At 37.5% G+C, this 25482-nt stretch overlaps 1 protein-coding gene across 2 annotated transcripts in view; it reads right to left on the reverse strand.

The window, feature by feature from the left end:
* Window positions 1–25482, reverse strand: part of SGK1 (serum/glucocorticoid regulated kinase 1) — a 101966-nt gene that overhangs the window by 23021 nt on the left and 53463 nt on the right. Inside the window, exon 3 of one of the 2 annotated variants that reach the window (XM_004673870.2) lies at window positions 3488–3563. The exons of the other annotated variant lie outside the window; for it this stretch is intronic. Within the exon in view, the coding sequence (XP_004673927.1) occupies window positions 3488–3563 (76 nt within the window). The remainder of the gene's footprint in view (window positions 1–3487; window positions 3564–25482) is intronic. 2 annotated transcript variants of the gene reach the window in all.

Raw genomic sequence — 25482 nt, forward strand, 5'->3', positions numbered from 1 at the left:
GGGAAACTTGGATCTGCAGGAGAAGTAAAGTACATCCGAAATGGTAAATAACTGGGCAAATAGAAAAGATCCTTTTTCTTCGAATACATTGAATTGTAGGGTTCATTTCTTGTAGAAATGAAGAAGAAAAATTAGCTACATACAAAATTTTGCATATTTTTTTCATCTCAGTTGTAATCCCTATAGACTTTCCACCACTACTTCACTCATGCGCCATCACCATAGTCCATGTGTTCTTCCCATCCCCCTTTTTGATCTTGCTCCCCTCTCCCACCCTGTAGATTGTCTCTGGTTTATAGTTAGTTGATGTCCTTTTTTACTTGATTACAATTATATATATAATTTCCCCCCAATCCCTTATACTACTGCTATAAGTGAAACCATTCAGTAATTTTTTTCTTTCTGCCTTATTTCACTAAACATGACACCTTCCAGCTCCATCCATTTTGCTGAAAATGACACGAGTTTATCTTTTTTGGTTGCTGAATAATATTCCATTCCATATACCACATCTTCTTGATCCAGTCATCTATTTTTGGGCATTTGGGTTGATTCCATATCTTTCCTAATGTAAATAGGGCAGCAATAAACATAGTAGTGCATGTGTCCTTTTTGAATTCTTGTTTTTATGTCCTTTGGGTAGATACTTAGGATCAGATGGAGGCTCCATTTTTAGTAGTTTGAGAAACCTCCACACAGCTTTCATAATGGTTGCACCAGTTTACATTCCTACCAGCAGTGTAAAAGATTTCCTTTTTCTCCACACCCTCACCAGCATTTATTGTGCTTGTTTTTTTAAGATGTGCCATTCTCACGAGTGTGAGGTGTTATCTCATTGTGGTTTTGATTTGCATCTCCCTTATTACATGTGATACTGAACATTTTTTCATATGCCTGTTGGCCATCTGCATTTCCTCTTTGAAGGAGTGTCTTTGTCGCTCTTCTACCTCATGCCATACACAAAAACCAACTCAAAATAGATTAAAGAACCAGACATAAGACCTGAAACCAATAAATATATAGAAGATGATGTTGGTGAAACACTACATGATATACACCCCAGTAACATCTTTAAAGATACATCACCCAAAGCAAGGATAGTGAAAGAAAAGATAAACAGCTGGGACTACAACACTACATAAAATAAACAGACATCCCACTGACTGGGAGAAAATTTTCCCAAAAAATATGAAAAATTAAGGACTGATTGCCAAGATATGCAAAGAGCTGTCAAAAGTCAACAAATATAAAGTGAACAACCTCATCAAAAAATAAGAAACACTTTTAACAATAATATATGGAAAAATAAATGGAAGAAAAAAATACAATATGTGCAAAGAAGGTAAAAGAAGGGCTGCTTGGCTCCATGCACACTAAAAAAAATAGACTTGGAACAGAGATTTTTAATGGAGATAAAGGGAATTTTGCAATGATCAACTCATCAGGAAACCAAACCAATTATTAAAGCATATGTGCTTAATATTACAGTGTCAAAATATGTCCCACAAAGTTGACTGAATTAAAAACAAAAGATAATTCCATTGACATAGCTGAGATTTTAATATCTCTGCCTCAGTAATTGACTGAACAGCCTCTTTCCCACTAGCAAAGTCTCTTGCCATGGCCCAAATATGGGACTTAATCATTGGGGAGGATCTTCACTAAATGAACAGCTACAGGAGGCATGTCATTGTAATTCCACTGATGACACAAAAATAATAAAGTTTTTAACATGAGTGTTTCTGAAAGAATTCCTATTACTATTTCTCAACATGTTCTACATTACTTTGCTTATAATTTCTCCAGCATTCCTAGGCTTGCCCTGTACAGATTCCCTTCCTTTCCATTTTCCATCACTTCGAGAGCCATTTATTTTTTTTTATTTTATTTTTTTTTAAAGATTTATTTATTTGTGCATACAGAACTGGGGTACAGGCCAGAGGCTCAGGAGCGGTGAGAGGCTTCACCAGAGACAGAGTGGGGAACAGAACAGGCAGATCAACGAAGTACACTGCTGAGGGGAGCAGCGGGCGGGTCAGGAGAGGTCTGCCACGCCATGTGGTCTCCTCCGGGGCAGGCGGGAATCGAACTCATGTGGAAGCGGCTTTAGATTCTCAGTGCTGTGCTTTAACCCGCTGCGCCACCAGGGAGGGCCAAGAGAGCCATTTATTTTTAATTGTGATGTTTTGTTCCACATAGCTTCTTCATAGCAGCCATGTGATATATCTTAAAAGTAATATTGTCCAGTGAATGCCTTGTTTATTTTGTTGTTATACTTCTAATGGACCACAATAAATGGTATAAATCCGCCAATTCACTTTCATATGTTTTCATTTTTCTTCAAAAGACAAAGAATAAGACAGAACAAATTTTTGACAGATGAAATTGATAATAAGTTTAGACCATAAGCCTGGTCTTTGAAAATGAGGCATCAGAGAATTTTTCATTCTACTCCTCAACAACCCTTCCCACTTCTGCTAATAGGCTTCATCTCTGGCTCTCTTTTATTAAGAAAAGATGAAAGCACAGATTTAATCCAAACTGCTTCTCACAAGACAGCTTCTCCTCCTGGGAAGTGTGATACAGAATTGGATACCAGGCGCTCCATCCTGCTCCAGCCTGCTGTTTTCTCATTGTGCGCTCTGGCTACACCAATGAAGCCCTTTCAGCTTCTCACCTCATCTCTCACAGAGGGCCAGTGAGAAGCCTCCCACTTCCCAGGGCTGCCACAGCACCTTCCGTGAAAGCACTTTGTAGTACTATGTGGCCTGCTACAAATATTAGCTCTCATCATTAGCCTCTATTTAATTGCCAAAGGTGAAAGCTCAGGAATCAGTCTGTTAATTCTTTCAGCCTCTTCTGCTGAACCCCACCTTTTCATTCCCAGTGTCTTTACTTACACAATTAGCTTATGGCTCAAGGTGTTTGTGAAAAAGAATAAAAAGACATCTATTTCCTATAACAATGTAACTCACCCTTTGAGTGTAAGTTTTAATTCCCTAAAGCACACTTGACCTCAGAAAGTGATGTTTCTCTGATTCTTACTAGATTTTTACTCTTGGACCTATGATGGCCGGCATGTGTGCCTTCCACTAAGCACCCCGAAGTGGCACTCAGCCTTGGGATTCTAACCCCTTCTTTTCCCTGGGAGAGAAAGAGAAAGTACTTGCTCAACTTAGCTTTGTCTCCTGTCTTCCACCACAAGAAGTAAATTCATTCTTCTATCCTCACCAATACTCAAATACACTTCATAATCTATAAAGCTGTGCCTGATATGTAAACCATGATTCAGGAAATGAGAAGGAAGATATCACAAATGGCCTGTGTTGATAAAACAATTGTTGTGAAGACTATTCAAGTATTGGATGTGATAGAAACAAACAGACAAACAAGCATGGCCAAACATTTCCCACAAACCTTGCCTTTGTAGAAGTTTACTAAGACTGCATCCAGTATATCAGGCCAGAGTGTGTTTCCCCAATAATACCTGAATCATCATTAGTCCAGAAGGCTCTTGGATCAGGCTTGGTCAAGATGTTGGCATGATTACATGGCTCTTTCACCTTGAAAACATAAGGAGAAAAGAAGTGATGTAAAAAAAGTTTTCACTGTTTCAGCGGGTTCAGGCCTGTATCTCTAAAGTCAAAATCCCAAGGCTAACACTAAAACATAGGGTGCATTTGAGTCCTATTTGGGGTAACCAGCCAGGTTTATCCAGGCCTGCAGGTTTTGTCACACACTCTTGGACCCTTGGAAGCACTTTGGTCCTGGGCAAAAGGGAAGGTTTGTGTCTAGGCCTGTTACACTTCCAGCAACAGGACTCAGGCCTGGACAAGCATGTGGGGGCTGGTGTTCTTCTGTCCACTAGCAATGTTCCTTTTTTCATTTAAACTTTATACTATTGAGACATGTAACATTTAAACATTCTCTTGACCGAGGAAATATTAATCTCAGTGTTCATGTATATTTCTAGTATGATAATTTGATCACTGTGAAGTGTCAAGTGTTTATGGATAAATTTATTCCATTGTAGTGATAGAAAAAGTACTTAAGAATGTCACTAAGGCCCTCCCTGGTGGTGCAGCAGGTTAAAGCACAGCACTGAGAAGCTAAAGCCACTTCCGCATGAGTTAGATCCCCGCCTGCCCCGGAGGTGATCCACATGGCGTGGCAGATCTCTCCTGACCTGCTCCCCTCAGCAGTGTACTTCATCTGCCTGTTCTGCTCCCCGCTCTGTGTGTGGTGAATCCTCTCACCATCCCTGCACCTCTGGCCTGTACCCAGTTCTGTATCCATAAATAAATAAATCTTTAACAACAACAAAAAAAGAATGTCACTAAGTATAGTTTCAACTACATTGATTTTTCCTTTCCATAGCAAGACTACTGATGAAGGAAGCAGTCCATCAATTTTACAAACTGATATAAGCAATCTTCCTCTTGCCATGAAGGAATGTTTAAGAAGGTAAAAAAGCAAAACCTTGAAGAGTTAGTTATTTGTACCTAAGTTCATTGCAGCATTGTTTATAATAGCCAAGATGTGGAAATAACCTAAATGTCTACCTATGGACAAGTGAATGGTTAAGTAAAATGTGGCATATAAATACATTGTGACTTAAAAAAAAGGAAACCTTAGGTCTCCCTGGTGGTGCAAGGGGTTAAAAGGCAGCATTCTGAGGCTGTCCACAGCCACTGCAACATGAATTCGACATGAATCCCTGGCCAGGTTGCTGATCCACATGGTGCAGCAGACCACTCCTGACTCACCTGCTGCTCCCATCATCAGTATTTCAGTCAATCCACCTGTTCTGCTCCCCACTCTGTCTCTGGTGAATCCTTTCATCCCTCGCAACTCTGGCCTGTACCCTAGTTGTTGAATGCATAAATAAATAAATCTTTTTTTTTTAAAAAGGAAAAAAAAGAAAACTTGTCATATGTTACAAGGAAATTATGCTAAGTGAACTTAGTTGGATATAAAAGGTCAAATACCACTTGTAAAAGGTAGCTAACACAGACAAAAGCTAGAAGATGCAAACAAGAACAGAAGAGTGATTGCTAGGGCCAAGGGAAAGAGGAAATAAGGAGTTGTTTATTCAGTGAGTATAAAGTTTCAGTCAAGCAAGTTCCAGAGATTTGCTGCAGAACATTGTGCGTATAGTTGACATTACATCACACTTAAAAATTTCATTTTAAAGTGCTTTTACTGCACTGAAAAAAATCCACTGTCCTATGCTATGTCTTTTTGTCTATCAGATAGAATGTTTGATTCATAGATAAGTGCTCTGTATTTTATGAATGGAATTTTCTGGTAAGCTAATTTTTTAATTTATAAGAAGCATGTTTAAAAACTGCAGTTTAAAGAAATCATTAAAATGAAACTCCCAAGAAAAAAAGAACATAAAGATGTCATCATCCCATGGACAACAGCTGGTACTTCACTGAGAAACATCCTCAAACACCACCATGAATTTTATCAGAGAAATTACTTATTCACTACAAAAATCCCTCCACTTGTTGGAAAGTTTTTTTTCTAATTTAAATGAAATCTGGATCTATGAGACTTTCCTCACTGGTTCTAGCTTACTCTCAATTGACATAGGTCTACTCACTTTCATAAAATAATACCATGGAAATTGGAAACTAGCTAGTATGTCTCTCCTTAGTTTCCAATCCCACTTCATTGATCCTCTTGCCTCCCACTATTCTTCATGAAATGGTTTTAATTCTCTTTTCCAAGTTCACTTTGCCTCAAAAAGCCATAATCTCTGGCAAAGGAACTAATCCTTTAGGACTAGATAATCCCCATGGAATAAAGAATAGATTTTGAGGCATAATTCTTGAGAAGGACAAATACTACTTCCAGATGTGAATGATTAAAAATTCACCAAGAATCCATACATTTATCATACTATGAAAGTAAAAAGTCTCCACAAGACCTCTGTGGATTGGAAGGAAGTCCAAAGCTGAGTAAGTGATCAGCACCTTGGGTTTGACTCCTGGCTAAGTCTGTAATAGGCTCTTTGATTCTTGCCTTCTTTTCCTTAAACACACTGCTGATAGGTCCTAGATTATGGAGCTGAGATGTGTGAGGTGAGAAGGGTTAAAGGATGATGATATAACAAGAACAGCAGGACAGCATTGTGGAGACTTAAAACATTTTATTAAGGAACATTTCAAGCATACCCAAAAGTTATCAGTATAAAATCTCTCAGTACCTATCATACAACTTGAACAATTATTGACATTTTGCCAACCTTATTTCATCTACCCCTTTCCTTTTGCAGGTAGCAATATTTTAAAGTAAATCTCAGATATCATGATATTTCTCTATAATTTGTTTAGGAAGTGTTTATAATTGATGCTTTTCTTCTTGTAAAAACATCATCATCACAACTAACAAATTCAACAATAATTAGATTTATTAAAATCAAATAAAGGACATGAAAATAGATGTTGATAACCTCTAAAATTTACTTAACAGCCTCAACTAATAAATAACATAATGGACATTCTAGGGGGAAAAAAGAATATGTACTTGTACTACTTTGTATATAGAGCAATTTGGGATTGATAATTAAAAAAGAAATCCTTTAAAGTGAGCTATACAAAGTCAATGGAATTTATCTCCATTCATTTAAATCCTTTTAATGTTTTTTTGTTTTTTAAATTTGGGTGGTTGCATCTTGAAAAAAAGTTTTTTCTAGTAGAAGTGGTATTATTTTTCAGATGAGTTCCAATATACTCTTTAAGGGGAAAGGGGGCAGTTCTTGTTTGATATCGTTTAAACTGTTGGAGAGATCATCTCTGGAAGGTTATTGCTGAGTGTTTAGTCACTATAGTTTTTAAATTTAGAAGTATTTTTCATAAATTGCTATAGCATTAGAAGATTAAGAGAATAGCGGTGCTTGAATAAGGAAAGATCTGGATATTAGAAAATAGGGCATATCACTATACATTTGAGAAGATGTCAGTTGTTTTAAAACTTTTGGACATGCTCTAGAGAATGAACCTGGAAATACATTATTAAAAATTCTACTAACATGACAAATGAACCAAGATCTTAATTCTGCAAAATTACTCCAATTAATAGCAAGATTGGGGCCTCCCTGGTGGCACAGGGTTTAAAGTCAGCGCTATCAAGCTACTAGCAGCCACTACAGCACGAGTTCAATCCCCGGCCAGGGAAGTGACCAACATGGCACAGCAGACCTCTTCTGTCTTTCCTACTGCTCCCCTCAGCAGTGTATTTCAGTAGATCTTCCTGTTCTGTTCCTTACTCTGTCCCGGTGAATCTTCTCACTCCCCACACCTATGGCCTACACCTCAGTTCTTGTATGCATAAATGATTAAATCTTAAAAAAAAAGAATATGCATAAGATCAGTGGAGATCACAGTTAAGGTCTTTTCCCTCCATTCTATCTCTTCCCAAAATAAATTAATAAATTTATAAATAACTTAGAAATTGTTTTCAAATCATGTGATTACATTAAAAAAAAATAAACCAAACTGTATAGATTTCTCTTTAATTTACTTTAGGTTTATTTATAAAAATTTATATGACTTTCCATAGATCACTTTAGCAGTCTATATTAAAATCATCACCTAAAATACAACAGAAAATGTCAAAATACTTATCTTGATAGCAAGGGACATTAACTCTTTCTCATCCAAGTAAGCAAGAGAACTTTATAGCTAGGAAAGTAAAATTTGCTTCTCATACTGCCTTAGTAAGCCTTTGGGAAGTGTCTTCCAGCCTATATCACAGAATGTAAAGCCATCCTATAAATACTAATTTTGAATTCAGTTCCTTTTACCCAACAGAAAGAAACATTTTCCTTGTTTTTTTTTTTTTTTTATCTTGGCTAAGTTTATTGCATCCAAAAAATGGTTGTTGAACATTTGTTTAAGACCAAGATACTACCCTTGTTGTTAGCAGGACATACAGCATACTTGTTGATTACCAGAATTTCATATTATGATTCGAGAACAGGACATCCACAGAGAAATATGGAATCTGACATCAAGTACCTCTACACCCAGTATGAACACTGTAGTAGGGCTTTTAAATTCTGTCAGTGTTTAGAGAAGGAAACAAAGTGTGGGCAAAGCTGTTGAGCAAGCCTTTCAAGAGGAGGTAGGACCTGAGCAGGTTTTAAAATACTGGCAGCATTGGCACTGGCAGGCGGGCAACAGAGGACATACATGGGGCAGGATGATGCAGCCAGCGGCATGGGAGCAAAACTTTCCAAGGTGTGTTAGGCAACTGTTGGTTGAACAATTTCATGGGAATGGAAAGCTCATGGGAAAAGTGATTAGAAACTAGGAGAAGTCAATGGTGTAAGGCTTTGAATGTCAATGCATCCTTTATTCAGGTAACTAGGAGACTTGGCAGTTTGTATGGAAGGACAGAATTAGTAAAGACCACAAAGCTGAGGAGATTAGGAGACAGCTGTACCAACCATCAGAGCAAGTCAATGAGAGGGTGATGAGCATGGGACTGTGAAAATATGAAGGACAGCTGAAATGATCTGATGGATGATTGACTGGAAATGAGGGAAGATGAAGGTATTCAAAATATTTCAGAGCTTTAGAACTTAGTAATCAGGAGAATAGCCAAATGTGGTCACAGCTGTCCAGGGTCTGGCAGCTGAACAAGCAGTCTTTGGTGCTTAGGTTAGCACAGCAGACCTATAACACACATGTGGGTCTTTTCACATGCTGGGCCTGCAGTGTTTTGGGGAGCACTTGTTTTATCTCTGACCTAAGCAGAACATGTTCTCTTTGGGCATTTATTGGTGAAGCTATAGTCACAGATGTAGGCAGGTGGATTTCTCTGATCTCTAACCCTGAGTTTCATTCTTCCAGCTCACACACAGTGGGTTGAGACTCCATCCATGCTATTTAACTACAGTGAATGACATGCAGTTGGTTATCTGCTACCTCTCATAAAGACAACAATTTGGACAAGAACAGCAGGAGTTTGGTCAAGAGATTAAAGTGTTTCATCAGAGATCATATGCCTTATCATTTTGGTCTCTGTAAGCTAATGATTTAACTTTGCTGGGTTACTTAACATTAATTACACCCATATAATATGGAGTACAGGGGCTATTCTTGGCTCTTGAAGACACTAAAGGCTTTATCTTACTTTCATTCTTGTTGATCTTGATATCTTCCAGGTTGACCCTGTGACTATGACTTGCTGAAGATAATTTATTACCCAAGCTACTGTGCTTAATGTTCTTTGTCTAGTCCAGCACTGTTTGCATTTCAGCTGCTGGTCAATATAAATAAAAACAGCCAAGTTAAACTTCTGTTAAGACAGAAGCTTTCTATATAGCACACCACTGGTACAATTCAGAGAATTAGAGTTTTGGGAAGCTGAAGGAGATTTTTTCCCCACATCCCTCTTTGATTTACAAATGAGAAACTGAGGACAAGTGGGTGACCACTAACGTCAGTGCCTGGTGTAGGGCTAGAGTCTGAGTCTTGATAGATTTCAAGATGTCAGTTGAGAATGGCAACTGCTATTTTAAAACATGGATAATTCCTTAATTTTGAAAGTAATTTAGTTATATATATCCCTCAAATATTTGCAGAAAACAGTGTGCCAACCAATTCTGGGAGTATTGGGAGCCCATGTAGCCATGCCATGGAATATGTTTTCTACTGTTGATAATAGAGATGAGTGTGCTTGTCAGTGACACATAACATGACATGAGAAGGGAGTGAGGCAGTATCTTTTCAACATTATCACCAGAATTAATGATCAGACATCTGTGTTTACAAGTTGCAACACAAAGCAAGGTAGCACATAACATTAGTTTGACTAGAATCAGGATGGAATTAAATTCGTAAGAAAAAAGGAACGATGGAAGAAAAATGTTTGTAGACTGTGCCTCACTGAGAAAAGTCGACCAAAATACATGCTTATTGAATCCATCATTGAGTTGGTGGGACTCATAGGATGTTAAATGATCAAAGCAACATGTCACAGAATAATAGTGTTTTGTGAGTAGAATGGATTTAACAGATGACTTGGCTCAACCAAGTCCTTATTTAGTAGATGGAAAATGGACTCTGAAAGATGTAAAATGAATAACAGAATGTCCCGCAGGTAGAAATTGCTTGTTTTTTATAATACATATCCTGTGGTTAATATGCCTCCTTGTATTTCTTTTAGTGAAAAATTAATAGATATAATCAGATATAGTTGTTCACTGCTTGGGTTCTGAAGTCAGACAAACCTGGAATAAAATAAGACACACCATATTGGGTTTTATATGTGACATTTGGGAAACTACATAATCTCTCTTAACCTTACGTTTCTTTATGGAAAAAAATGGCATAGTGGGAGTTAGGATTAAGATTAGGGTTACATTACTACCTTGCAGGGTTCAGTTATTGGCAGGGATTATCATAATTGATGATCATGCCATAAAACACACCAAAAGGAGAACCATGCCTAGAACGGAGGCTGAAACTGCTTCCCAACCTACAAGTAAGTTTGGAATCTGGTCTGATAGTTCTCATTCAATCCTTTTTTTCCTTTGCATAAATATGTGGGTGGGCTTAGTCTATATTCTACTACCAAATTTTTTCATTGGAAAATATTAATGATGAACTGTTTTCATCTATCAAACTGGTGTTTATGTCTGTAACACAATACATGGTTGGGAAAAAGTAATCTTTAAAACTTTTTTTTTGGCATAAATTCAGGCTGAATTCAATAAATCATTTTTAATTTGGCTATAACTAGTCCATGACCAGATTATTCTTTTTTCATGATCCAAGACTATTGCTTTTCAGTGACTCCCCATCATGCCCTCACATTATGATAAGGAACTTAGAGAAATAAATGCCAGTGTCAGGACCCCAGTGTCAGCAGTAGAGGGACGTGGGTACACTGCATTTTTCAAGATCCCAGAAATTTCTAACACACTTAAACCAACTTCTGCCAAGCAGAATTAATATGCATCTAAGTGGTATTTATCCCCACAGTACAGGACATAAATTAAGTATAGCTACTTCAGAATAATTTTACAGAATAAGGGTAATGTAAGGAATGACAACTGTACCTTAAATAATGGACTAACCTTAGAAATTATGGGGAAATGAGAAATGTTTTGAGTATCTTTCATTGCCATTGACAATATTCTCCATAAGGTTTTCCCCTTCAAGTTACCTCTATAAAGATATTTGACAAGAAGTTACAAAAAATACAAATATAGATCTGATTTTTATGTGTGGGCCTAGTAGTAATGTTCCTGCTGCTTCCCTACATAGAAACTATGTCAGATACAAGGCCTGTGTGATTATAATTTGCTGTGTGCTATAATCCTTAATGTTTAATTTTGTTCTGATAGGAAAAAACTTTTGCTATCCAATCTTCCAATAATATTTTAGCCATGAAGTTTAAGCTGTCAAATGCAAATGCCAATAAGTGTATGGTTTCTTTTTCCCTCTGTGAGTAGACATAGACATTATCATTTAAACACCTGCTGTTTTTCTCCTGCAGTAAGCTAACTGTACAGTGTTTAATGGGCTACAGGTCTAAAAATATTTCTTATATGCCTTGGCTTGCACAGGGTTCTTCTGCAAAACCAGTTCATAATCCAGCCATCCCATGAGTCCAAGATGTTGAGTTAGTTTTTTACAGAGGTTCCCAGATGTGCTGGAATACTCACTCACAGCAGATTTGGCCAACATTTTTTTTTAGGATTTCATTTGACCTTTCTTGTTTCTGATATGAAACACATGTTAAAAAGAATACCTGACAAATATGAAGTGCATTTTTGTGCATTAGTAAAAACACCATGCATACATCTTTTGCAAAGTTTTGAATGGCAGAGATGGAAGGTTTTCATTGCGAAACTGAGTAAGCATTTAGCCAAGTTAATCATACAGCTTGACAATGATTCTTTATCCAACATCTCCTTGGTATTCAGTGGGTAGGTCATTAGACCCATGGAGAAATAAGTGGGAGAATATCTAGGGAAGGAAAAACATCTATATAACATGTGGAGAAGTGGATAATTTTACTATGTACTGAGTTTCAATTTTAAGAGGTGCAGGTTCTGATGTTAGCCAGATTACTGGAACACTTTGCTTCTGGGAAGAAGGCAGAATAACACTGTGAGTTTGTGCATGTTCCAAGAAAATCCTGTATTAGTTGTTTACCTTTTCAGGTATTTTCCATAGGCAGCTATACTTTTGTCTTTGTTTTCTATCTTTATTGCCTTCTCTATCTTTAAATGGGTTATAGGAAATATTTATAGGAACTGGGCTATGTTTTATCATTCCTTATAAGAGATCCTGAAATATTTATGAAATATCATTGTAGACTCAGAGTTTGGTCAAGATCGAATAGCTATACCAGATGTTTAAAGACTGGAGATTGTTATTCAGAAATGAATGATGCTAACTTCAAATCACACAGTATTTCATTATGGTAATTACTCCTAATACTTTTATGGAGTGTTTACAGTGGCCCAGACACATTTATTATACCATTACTTAGTTAATCCTTAGAGTAACCTCGAAACACTCTTATTGTTCATTCTCAGGATAGGGGAAGACTGAACAAGTTAATCTTTAAAAGGGAGGGGTCAACAGCACAATGGCAAAATAACAAACTGCACACTCCCTTCCCCAGACAGAAATGCCCCAAAATAAGCTGAAACTGTCAGAATCAAATTTGTTAAATTCTGGAAAACAGTCATGACCCAACCTAAAAAACGGTTGGAAGTCTTTGTAGGGTTTTTATGTGCCCTTCAACCATCCCTCCCAGCTTATGGGCCATATTGAAGAGTCAGTCACCAATCCTGTCCCTGGTTCTGGAGAATCTTTCTCTTTGAAACAGTCTCATAGCTCCTTGGAAGATGGAATAAAGGCTTTTTCCTCACCAGGACAGAAAAGCAGTGGCATTGTGGGAAAACCTTGTCAGGGCTATAGTAGCAACTGACTAGGGCGAGTGACTGTGTCCAGAAGCCCTCTAAACTTCATTCATTAACTCTCGTTATGATCACAGCATTCTAGAGAGAGAGTATTACTATCAATGTTCCAGTTATACAGATGAGGAAACTGAGGTAACTTGAAGAGGTAAATGCAGCTGTCAAGCCCAGGCTTTCATCATGAAACCACCCTCCCTCAAAAGATGTACGCACTTGAATCAACTAACTTAAATCATAACTATTTTGAATGTAATGAATGAGTATGTTAATACATCTTATTGTTAATTTTAATTTCACTCCTTTTAACTTGAAGACTTATTTCTAATAAACCTGTTGAAAAGAAAGAATGAGTGGGATTTATTCTTGATAGCATCAGGGTTCATTTTCTTCCCAAATGGTATAAAATATATCATTGTTTTAATTATTAGTTTGTTGTGAAAAATAATAAATTGGAATACTTTTCATAAAACCATGGTTCAAAATTTATTAGGAACAAATTTCTATTTCTAGAAAAAAAAAAGACAGTGGAGGAGCAGAAATGGCATAGAAATATGTATTTCCCAAACAAGGCAAAGTCTTTGTTTAGCATGTTGCTTATAATTTAGGTATTTTAGATTGTCGGCTCCATAGAAAGACTGTGTCCTGAATTATTAACCAATTTCCAATGCCTTAGTAAACTAGTATGCTAGTACCTACCACAGCAGTCCATCAGTAAATGAATTGTTAAATCAATGCATGATAAACCGTGGTTTAACTTTTATATAGCCTCACTACTCAGTTCTGCTCAAAACTAGAAGTGTGGCCAAGTAAATAGATACAGGTGATTGCTTCTGTTATCTTATTTTCATGTATCCCAAGTTTCCCCTTGGGAGTTATAAATGCTGCTTATAAAAAGAATCACAATTTAAGTCTTAGATCTGTTGTGATGAGTTACTACAAATCACTGGAGCAGAAGAAAGATACTGGGGGCAGATTTATGGCAAGGCTTTAGCTCATATATACTTGCTTGTTAGTTACCTTGATTTGATCCTCAAACCTCCCAGATCCTTCCCATGGACTATTTTATCATAGCAAGAGTAAACCTGTAGCATTCAAGTATATAAAGCAGAATGAATCTGAACACTCAGTTAAACATCTGCTGAAGTCACCCCATCCTGTAACATGTGCTCTATAGCCACGAAAAAGGGAGACTTTCATTTATATTGGCCACAAACAATTAATTGCTTAAAAGAAATGGAAGAATATCATTTCTGGACATTCATGAGTGATCTGTTTTTGATTAAATTGATTATTGAGGGGAAAGGTAATTTCTGATTATCAGATACAATATTTGGAAAGACTTCTGTTGCTAGCCCTATATCTTAGTAACCATACCAGCAGTTTCTCCTTGCTCTCTTCCATAACATCTCATGCATATATACAAATGTATGTCTGCAATGACTTCCTCTGTGTGTGTGTGTGTGTGTACTTCTCTGTAGAGAATATCAAAAATGAAATCTCAGGGTCAGAATTTGGAAAATAGCAAAAAGAAGAGGAAAAGACTTGGTTAGAATTTTTGTAATTTATTTTTGGAAGACAACATTTATTCTGTCAACACTTTGCTTCCCAATTAAAGTCACAAAAATATCTATTAAAAAAAGCATTTAGTTCAGGGCTTAAGAGGTTGATGTGATAATTTGCAGAACTTGACCTTGCAGTGTTCTGCTGAGGGTTAGAGGACAAAGCTCAGAACACAGCAAATTATGTAATCTCCTCTATCTAACATCAGCCCTTGATGCTATGGAAAAACAGCCTCACAGACTATTGAGGCAGGTCTTAACTGAAGACATCACTCTGCTGAATCATCACACTCTTCAAACAATGCAAGCCCAGTAAGTGGAAAAAGCTTTGCACATAAATTTTAAATAATATATCTTTGCCTCTTTTCCTCAATTAAAAAGATGGGGTTAGCAATGACAGGGTTTTGTTGGAAGAAAATTATATTCAAAATAATATATGGGACTAATTCTCTAAATGGTAATATTCAAGGTTGGCAAAGGTTTGTTAAAGCTGGTATTCTCATACACTGTCCATTGTATTTTAATTTTTAAAACATTTTCTAGAAGCTATTATACCTTAAGTGCTTTAAGATTCCCAATACTTTTATCCCACTTATCTCATTTTTGATAGTTTATCTTAAATAATTCATAAATTTATATGCACAAAGCCAACTTGACATTATTCATAAATATGAAACACTGGAAGCAGCTTAAAATTTAATGGGAAAGGATTGAATAAAGAACAGCATGACTATTATTCATGTGGCAACTTTCAAGTGTTTTTTTCTGATGTGAAGGAATGTTACCCAAATTATGTTAAATAAAAGAAACCACAATATAAAATTATATTGTAATTGTATATAGAAAGAAATAAGTCAATACATTAAGCAATGCTTCCTACTTCGGGGTAATGGGATTATGAATGTCTTTTATTTCTTAGTTTTTCACTTTTTTCTTTTACTTTATTTTTTAAAGATTTATTTATTTATACATACAGGACTGGGGTACAGACCAGAGGTGCAGGGGCTGAGAGGATTCACCAGAGACAAGCTGATATACACTGTTGAGGGGAGCAACAGATGGGTCGGGAGAGGTCTGCCATACCATGTGGGTCACCCCCTGACCGGGGATCGAACTTGGTGCTGCAGTGGCTGGGACAGCTTTATAGTGCTGCACTTCGACCCATTGCACCACCAGGGAGGGCCCAGTTCTTCACTTTTTAGTAATATTTTAATAGTTTAAAAATCATCTGGTATCTGTATAAAATTCTATCTATCTGTATCTTAATTCAAACAGTAGCTTTACCCATATCTGGGAAATTGGGTAATGAATATTCTAATGATTAGAAAAGGTCCTGCTATAAAGTGTTACTATAAAAAAACAAATGAATAAATGATATACTCTTTGAAACTACTACCCTATACTACTTTCAGTTTAAAATTATTGGTGAACTTGTGAGAATGTGTAACCTTACCCGCAATTTTCAATGCTAGCTTGATATTCATGACTTGTGTAAAGAGATTCATTCTAGGACTAATCCTTGACAGATTCATTCTGTGACATATGGCATGTCAAAGTTTCCTTGGGATAACTTTCCAAAAATTTCCATGGCTAACAGTCCTTATTTCCATTGCTTACTTTCCCACATGAACCTTGTTTTCTCTCAAGGTAAATGAAAATCCACATGCCAGGGGAGCACTTTGCAAAGGCCAATTCTGAATATGCCAGACAAGCTAACCCTTCCAGAAGGCTGGAAATATTCAGAAGGATTAATGAACTACAAATTGGTTGCATAGGTTGTAATTATTTTCAATTTGCTTTTCAAAAAAAAGGAAAACAATCAACCTGTGATTTAGATATAATTTATACAGAAATAAGCATTCCTATAGGCTTTAAGTTCATTCATAACCACTAATTACATTAATGCCAATATAAATTAGAACAGTGATTATACTAGGATTTCGTACATCATGCAGCTAGCTTCTGATTTTTCTTTTTTGTGTGCAAGTAATTACTGAAAAATTCTTCCAAGATATCTGAGGAAAAAAATATTAGAAACAAAAATGAAATAGAAAAACAATTCAACTATTTTAACTGTAGCTAAGATTTCTATAATTTTATTAATCTTATGTATGCATCAGTGTTGCGCTAGCATGACTATTTTACTTACACACCCTTATCTGAAACTAATTAATTTCATTATAAACAAATTCAAATTTGTCTAAATAAAAAAATGTTTTAATTATAGGATATTTCAGAAGACCAATATAAAGATGCATAGTTGTAAAGAAAGTAGGTGTGATGTGAAGAACTTGTTAGTTGATCTCAACTTATCATTGCTTTCAAAGGTAAGCTTCTGGAATCCGTGTTTGAAGACTAATGGGAGAACTTGGAACTTATTTAAAAGACAGCCACAAAGGTGGCAAAATTATTCAAGTATTAGAACATCCAATGAGACTATTAGTCATTTTTCTTGAAAAAAGGGTCAGGCAGGAATTGACTACATTTTTTAAGTATATAGAAAGCTTTTTACAAGAAAATGGTTGCCCATCCACATTCACTATAAAACAACAGAAAAAAGTCAGGGTTTGAAGTATCAGATTTGTGTTAGACAGTAAAGGTATTTAAAGATCAAATGAATTGCAGGTGGAGGTTTTGCAATTGTTTTGAGACTCATGAGAAACAATCTTTGTATGGAATCTTCTTTGGTGACTCAAATTGCAGGTGATGGATATACTATGTAAACTTTCATGACCTTTCTAGGCCTAAAATTCAAGTCATAGGGGAGCATCTTAAAGTCTGAGAGTTAACATAAGTCTGAATCCAAATTAACTAAACTTAGTAAACAAAAGGGGGAGAAAATAACTGGTCAATATGAAAATATGTCTCTAAATCCTTCATTTAGAAGAAAAGAAAATAGTTGCTTAAAAATAAATAAACCCATTGTAAAAAAAATTTAGAGAAAATTTGACAGACAGTTGAAGAAACATTTTAAATAAAGAATAAATCAAGAGTCAAATGATGAACTAAGTATTTTAATCAACTCATATTTCCACCGCATTAGAAAGATAATTTCAAAACACAGAGTGTTTACATCAGTTTCAAGTTGGAGACCAAAGTCCAATGTTAGCACAGATCAGTGTGTGAGGCTCCTTGGTCAGGTCAGTATTAACTTGATTATTCCATTTCGCTCTGAGTTTTCTGTATGAATTTTTAATACACAGTCAAAGGGTTGAAGTATTAGCAGGTTTATCCCCAAATAGATTGTGAGTCAGTTAGAAAAGAGGGATTCCAGAAACTAAAATTCAAAAATGAATAAATTAAAAAAAATTTACATATGACTCAGTTCCTACACATTTTGCATACTACTGGGACCTTTCTCTTCCTGTAATAGCTTCTATGTTTCACCGCTAGTTTGCTATTTCCATCAATAGCCCTAGTTAGTGATTCCAACAAAATCATTAAGACTTGACTATTTGGAGGTAGCTCGTCAGCAACTCTAATACCTAAAATAGCCTCATTCAATGTGTAAAATGTTAAAGGTTTTTGAGAAAATGATACTGATTAAAGAAAGGAATGCTTTGCTCCTTGTTGAGTCCTAATTCTCTCTTTTGCAAGAATCAGGTATTCAGGCCTAAGTGCTAAGTATTGTTGCTATTTTCAGTTTCCCAGCACCCCCCCCCATGACTCACATGGTGGTTGAACAATAAAGCACAGAGAGCAAAGACCCCCAAGACCCCAAGACTGCTTTTGTATCATCCTCACATGAATCTGCTGTGGAGTAACTACATTCCACCTGAGGGATACATCGTCGCTGTCCTTATTTTCATAAAACAGACTTATTTCATTTATATATCCATTTTTAGGAATGTGTGTTTCACTGTTCTGTTTTGTACTAGCTTTTATTAATACGTATGACTGTGCTGAAATAGCTGCCACTTCTTCTCAACAAAGATAGTGAGGGATGTAAAGAAGATATATGTTTGCAAGACAGAGTATATATTTAGAATCTCACCATTGAGAAGAATATCCTGTAAGTAATTCACTTAGCTCACAAAATTTCATACCAATGTAAATGTGAATACAAATATTACTCTTCAATATGATGGCTTCTCAGTCGATATGACTTAATAATTCTTTTTTTAGAGTATAATTGTTCTGCAGTCTAGAATTCTAAAAAAGAGATTATTTGTAATGTTGGGCGAGGATTGCTTTCCAGCTGGTAAAATAATCTTGCTTCCATTTTCCCAACTTTTGCATAGAAAAGTAAATAGCCAACTTCCTGCCCAAGCACACCTGGGTTATTTCTCACCAGAGGAAGAATTGGATTGATTTACGAATTAGAAAAGAGACCATTAGGTTTTAGAAAATCATTGACTTGAAATGGAAAAAGCCTCTTGGAAATTTTGTTTAACTCCTTCACCAATGACAAGAATTAGATGTGAAAACTGCTTTGAAGAAGTCCAATAGCATCTGAAATGAGGTAGGTCCTTTTCCGTATTAATTACACTGAAAGCTATGTCCAAAAGGGGATCCTGGCTCTGTGACATCAAAGAAGTAAGGACTAAAGTCAATTCGCAAACAAAAGCAAAACAAAACAAAACCAGCCAACAAGAAACTTTTTATTTAAATTGGGGATAAAGTTATTTATTTTCTCACATTATTTGCAAAGTGAGTTTTTTTTAATTCCCTCAAAACTTTCATGCATCAAAAGATTATCCTGAGATACTAACATGATTATACTTTTGAATTGTCCTTTTACAATTCAAAAGTATAATCATGTTAGTATCTCAGGATAATCTTTTACATAGTCTTACCAGGAAATAGGAGACCCATGTTAATAAGGGTCTCCAATCTGGAGCACATTAAAGTAAAAAATATTTTTTCCCTAATATCAAAGTACATCTTACTAGCACAGAGAATGAATTATCTTCCAAAAATGGAAAGAATTTAATTAGATTCAGAACAAATTCAATGTATAAAGAAAGGAGTTCCATTGGAATTTTGGGGCCAGGAATTCTATGGTCTCAGATGTTTTCCAATCCATTTCTAGAACATGCTATTCATACAGCAGGTTTTTACTGCTGAATTCAGAATATCTTAAAATACTGCATCCTTTTCTATTTTGAGGACCAAAGTCAAAAATAAAATTATCAAATATATTAGATACTTGCTAAACTTGCTTCTGAATATAATCTAACAGCTGAACACACATTTGGCCAGAAGTGAACTGCAGCCACATTAGCCCAGACCTGCAGTAGCAAGCACATCTGGAATCCTAATGATCCCAGGAACTTTGGGGCTTTTGGGAGACAGCCATCTGGTACAAAGGAAATCTGGACTAAGCGTCCCACACAACAGAAAGAACCTTATTGTGCTGTTATAAAAAGTGATCAGCCCTACTTCCCTCTGATAACACACATGCTTCTTAACTAGTGACTGATCGAGAAAAATGTATGAGCCCAGTGTTCATAACAGACAGGGATCTGACTAGGAAAACCTTCTTAAGAGCACCTAGGCGAATTGTTACCTTTATCTAATCTTCAGTAATTTCTGCTGATAATGTAAGTTTATGGGCTCCTCTGGACTTTGGCTCTTTATCTGTAAAATAAGAGTTGGGTAATAGGACTTTTATGGCCCCCTTCTAATCCTAACAGCACATCAATTTGTGATTTTTTAGATATTTGCTGAGCACAGAGAGAAAGGACCATTGAGGAACCAGAAATGAGCACAGACATTTGAAGCTGACTCTAGGAGAGAGAACATGTTGCTTGCTGGCATCCACTTGTGGGCGAAGAAGCCTGCTCTCTGTTGTTGATGACCCTGCTAGCAAGTTAAATGGGTGCCATATTTGCTCTAAGCTACCTACGAACCAGGAACACCTTATCGGGTCTACTCCACATTAAATATACTGCAGGACTATCCAGTGGGTGACTGAAGACAGCGGCCTCAGCAGATGATGATGGTGTCTCCATAAGAAAGAGGTGCAAGGGCAAGAACTGGAGGTTAGACAAAGGAGAAGGCGGGAACACTGTAGGGAGGGAAGAGACAGGGCAGAATGTCTTACTCAAGAGGGAATTGCACAGTTTAAAAACTTGGAGAAGGAGTCATTTGAGATATTCATATGATCCAACAAATGACCATGCCATGATGAAGGAGTGGAGTTGGGGAGGCATGGTGAAAGAGTTTGTATAACTATAAAACAGGGAAAGATATTTTGAGTCAGACTAAGATGACTCTGAATTAAGTGGTACTGATGTCGCCTTTTGAGTTCGGGGTTCTTGGGTTCACTCTGGGATAGGTTTCACCAGAGCTCCCCTTTCAGCAGCTCACGGCGAGATTCTTCATGAGACAAAGACTCAGTTATATTTAAAGAGTAAGTTTATTAGAAAGAGACAGGAGAGGAAAAGACACTTGCATAGGTGCAAGCAGGCAGGAAGAGCTGCCCCAAAAGGGACAGGCTTGCAGAGGGAGAGGCCTGCATGGTTGCAGGCAGAAGGCCTAAGGAGAGAGCGGCCCCTGCCAGGGGAGGTCAGTGCAGAGAAGTCCTGGCACGGTCACGGGCAGGCAAGGAGGCTGCTGCCCGCAGAGGGAGAGAGTGAGTGGAAAGAAGCACCTGCATAGTTGCAGGTGAGCAGTGGAACAGCTGCCCTGTGCTGGTGGAGAGACTGCCCTGAAATAGGCAGCTTCTCCTTGGGAGGGGCTCACTCCTTGTGAGCCTAAGTAGAACTTGAGAGGACTGGAGATTTCCTCATGAGCTTCGTCTCCATGTCCTTATCTTTTACCTTTTGTGTCTGAGCTTCAGGCGCAGCCCCCAACAGTCTGTCATCTGCTGGGACTTTTTGGAGACATCCAGGCATCCTGGACATCTTGGACATTGGGCTTTGGTGCCTGAGGACCTTGATGTTATGGCTGTGTCAGATGCGGCACTCGCCCCTTCTATCTGTCCCCTTTGTGTGACTCAGTCTTGTGATGCCTCCCCTGCACTCCTTCCTCCATCAACACTAACACTTCATTTTCTGTATTGACCTTGGATGTATTAAATAGTGTAGTTTTCTCATCAGCAAATCAGAAGTAATGTCTCTTCTACAGTGGTTATGGAGATTAAATGAGATAATGCATGTTGAATGTAAAGATACTTATGGTGCTCAGTAGACATTTAAACATGATGTATTATCATTATAGATACTGTTATCATTAGCTGAATCATAATGTGAATAATGAATTTGACCAGTATAATTGTTAAAGACAGGAAAATTATTACATAAAGCATCAAAGTGACTAGACAGTAGGAAGAAGAGTCTTGGAGGTTGGTAGATGATGACAACAGAACATATAAATGAGTAAAGTTGAAGTTCTTAAGACTAAGTTACATAGCACCTGCCAATTTCTTACCTCCAGGAAAGGACCAGAGAAGCCTTTTTTCACTTGTGGGTGCTGGAGCCATTTTTAGAAGAAAGTCAGATCCAACTAAGGCATCACTTTCCTGAAGATGCTTCTACAGAGAAGGTTTTTGTCTAGTATATCTGGGGAACACTTAGTGACCACAGATGAAGGTTTTGAAATATCTAACGGAGTGTCTCCCAAACACATTTGACTAACAGATTTTTATTAATAAATGGCACATATTAGAAACTTGTAAAATAGGATGAGAGGGCCTGACAAGTTTTATAAGGGTGAGTTTATTGACTTAATAAAATTTAGTGACAACAATCCTAGAAGATACTGTAGAGAGGGGAAGCAAGGATATTCATAGTGTCACTGAGAAAAAGAATAGCTCAAAGTCAGAATGAAACTGCCAGGGCACAGAGCTTGCTGAAGTGATGGGCATAGTGCCAGAAGAACTCAGGATCAGCTGAGTAGAAGGAAGCGGAACATGGTAGTGAGGAATTGATTGTTGATCTAGCTATGTATTCTATTTGTTGTTAAAACGAAATTGTAGAATTTAGGTTACCAGAGGGGGTTAGAAGGGGCATAAAGGGAGAAGGACCACCGCAAGCCCACCACAAGACTAAAGCATCGGTGCCCTGGTGATGGGTGTGGTATAGTGACTTATCTGAAGAGGTGTGAACACATATCTCTGAATTACATACAGTGTCATAAACCAACAGTAATGCAATAAAAATACAATACTAAAATAAAATAAAATAAACTTTGAAATAAGAGAGTAAAGCAGATGGATGGTCTGGACCAGAATGTGAAAGCAGTTCTGAAAACAGGGTCTTTATTCAATGTTCTGTGACCCTTTGAACACACAGAATTTTTTTTTTTTTTGATCTTCAAAACAGTAATCATTGATCAAACAAAAACTAGATTGATACACTAACAGTTTGCACAGGCATCTCAAGTCATAAAAACACAACTAAAAGGCCCTCCCTGTTGCTCCAGCAGGTTAAAGCACAGCACTAAGAAGCTAAAGCCGCTTCAGCATGAGTTCAATCCCCACCTCAGAGGTGACCCACATGGCGCGGCAGACCTCTCCTGACCTGCCCGCTGCTCCCCTCAGCAGTGTACTTCATCAGTCTGCCTGTTCTGCTCCCCACTCTGTCTCTGGTGAATCCTCTCACCACTGCCGCACCGTTGGCCTGGTACCCCAGTTCTGTATGCATAAATAAATAAATCTTTTAAATACACACACATATTACATGTATCTATACATTTTATGTATTTAAAGGGGAAGTTCCAGGTTACCTGCCCACCCCCCCAGAAGTAGGGTGGAACTGAGCAGAGAAAAAGGAGAAGAAGAGAAGGAAGCTGGATGGTGAGCCAGAAGGAAACCTGAGGAAGCCACATGGAGCAGCAAGCATGTGAGGAAGAAACCGTGCTTGTTTCCTGACCCTGGACTGGTTAAGGCAGATGTGGGTGAGATCCCAGTAGGGAGGTGACTATGGCAGTGTTTACATTGATTTTGATTTTTCTCTTTTCCTCCCAGATTTGTCTGGCCATTTCTGACCCTTTTCCATGGGTCCCGACCAGAAGGTGCTTTAGATTTGTGGCGGCTTTCAGGCCTGGCTTTGGGCCAATCCTTTTTGGGTTGACTTTTGCCCCCGAGGGGATGAGTAACTTCAGGTGTTTGATTTATAAGTTACATTCTTTGTGTTCTGTATTATATACTCACTGTATTAAAGTCCTTTCCATTAAAGTTTTATATGTGTTGTCTTGTTGTGGCAGATGGCAGAACCCACTTAGAGCAGGCAGGTTTGGGGCTTCAGGGGTGCCCCTCTCCCCTGTCATATAACAGATTTGCTGTCCTGTAACAGATTTTGTCCTGAAACAGATTTGGTGTCCTGTAACAAGGGGGCTTATCCTCACAGTGCTCAAGCTCCCCACTCTTTATGCTTTTACCTCCAACAGTAACCCATGAAAGGGCAATTTTTCACTGAGCATATTTTTTTTAAGTAGAGCTGAGGAACGGGAAGGAAGCAAAATGTACCAAAGCAGAGGGGAAAATCCCTTTTTTGGTTAGACTTCCTGTGTGGCAAGTACTAAGCTTGGATTTCCCCAAAGTGAGGTTAGTGTAGCATTCTGCTGCTTGTCACATGGCCTCAGTTCTAAGTCACATCTGCTGGGGTCTTTTGTAAAGTTTACTTATAAAGTGTTGGGAGTGACCAAAGATTTACTGACAAGGACTGAATTAGGGCGGTAAAGAATTTTGCCTCGCATCCAAGCTTGATAAAGTGGTATAAAACTGACCTTGAGATCCTGGATGGGACTAGCTGAAGGTGACAGCGAACTGGGACTCACATCACGGACACAGCTATGAGTCACCCCTTTGGAATCTGAGTTTAGAATCTATATAAGAGACCCTTCCCCCTTCAGTAGCTGCGGACCCTACTCTTGGGCTCTGTCTCAGCTGCTGTCTGAGAACAATAAACTCTGCTTGCTCAGCTTTTCTGCCTCCTGCCTGCCTTTCTTACGGCCAGTCACAGAAGTTGGGACAAAACATAGAGTTGACCTAAAATCTCAAACCAGAATCCAAAATAGCATTCACCTCTGAAATGCTCTATAAAAAGAAGTAATCCTGTTTTTATGGATTAAATGCCTGGTATAGTCATGAGCAGGAAATGAACCCTTTTAGGTTAAACTTGCTCATCTTCTCAGAACTAAAGGATTAATAATATGGTTATTGTGTTTGGACAGGCTATAGCTAACTTGATGGGGAAAGCAGGTGCTAGATTTCACCATACCTGAGACCCATGAGTCATGTCAACAATTTATAGGCTGTCTTTGCTATGATATGAAGCCAGAGCCAACACTGACATACAATTTATGTAATTCCCCGAAATTATACATAATTTCAGTCTGTGCATTTAGGCAATAGCCTAAGCCATTTTTGCTTTAAACATCTTTCATAGTTGATATTTCTGACTTGCCTAAATAAATATTATCAACCATAATGACCACTGCCATTCCATTAAGAGACTGCAGGAAAGTACATATAGCTTTAGACTTAACTCATGAAATAAAGGCTTGTGACTTCTGCTTGCATCTTTGATAAACAGCCTAGTTCTCACCACTGTTATGATTTCTGTTATGGAAAACATCGGAACTCTTGCATTCATCACTGGTTAAAAAGCATTAAAAAATAATTGTTCAAAAAATTTTTTGATGTTGTATGTATGACAAACCATGGATTTGATTAGAGTAGTTGGTATTAGTATTGTGCTAAAAGGCCAAAGTCCTTGTTCAAGCACAGAGAAAGTCAGCTAGGTCAATCCTCCAAGTCAATTGAGAATTCCTTCTAATAGTCTTCAGTGAGATTAGGAAAGAGAGTATAAACAGATGAGAACAAATCCAGTCGTTGATCTAGAACAACCCTCGGCATTGATACCATGTCAATATTATCTTCCCATACAAAGACTGATAACACACATTCAGAGGCATCTTAGACACATCTGTTCTTTACCACCTTTTACAGCTTCTGCTTACTCATTTACAGTGATCCTCATAGAGCACACTCCCTGAAAGGGACCCAGGTAGGGGTCATTTCTT

The sequence above is a fragment of the Condylura cristata genome, unplaced genomic scaffold (genome assembly GCF_000260355.1).
Source record: "Condylura cristata isolate star-nosed mole 26May11 unplaced genomic scaffold, ConCri1.0 scaffold00001, whole genome shotgun sequence".
Taxonomy (NCBI): domain Eukaryota; kingdom Metazoa; phylum Chordata; class Mammalia; order Eulipotyphla; family Talpidae; genus Condylura; species Condylura cristata.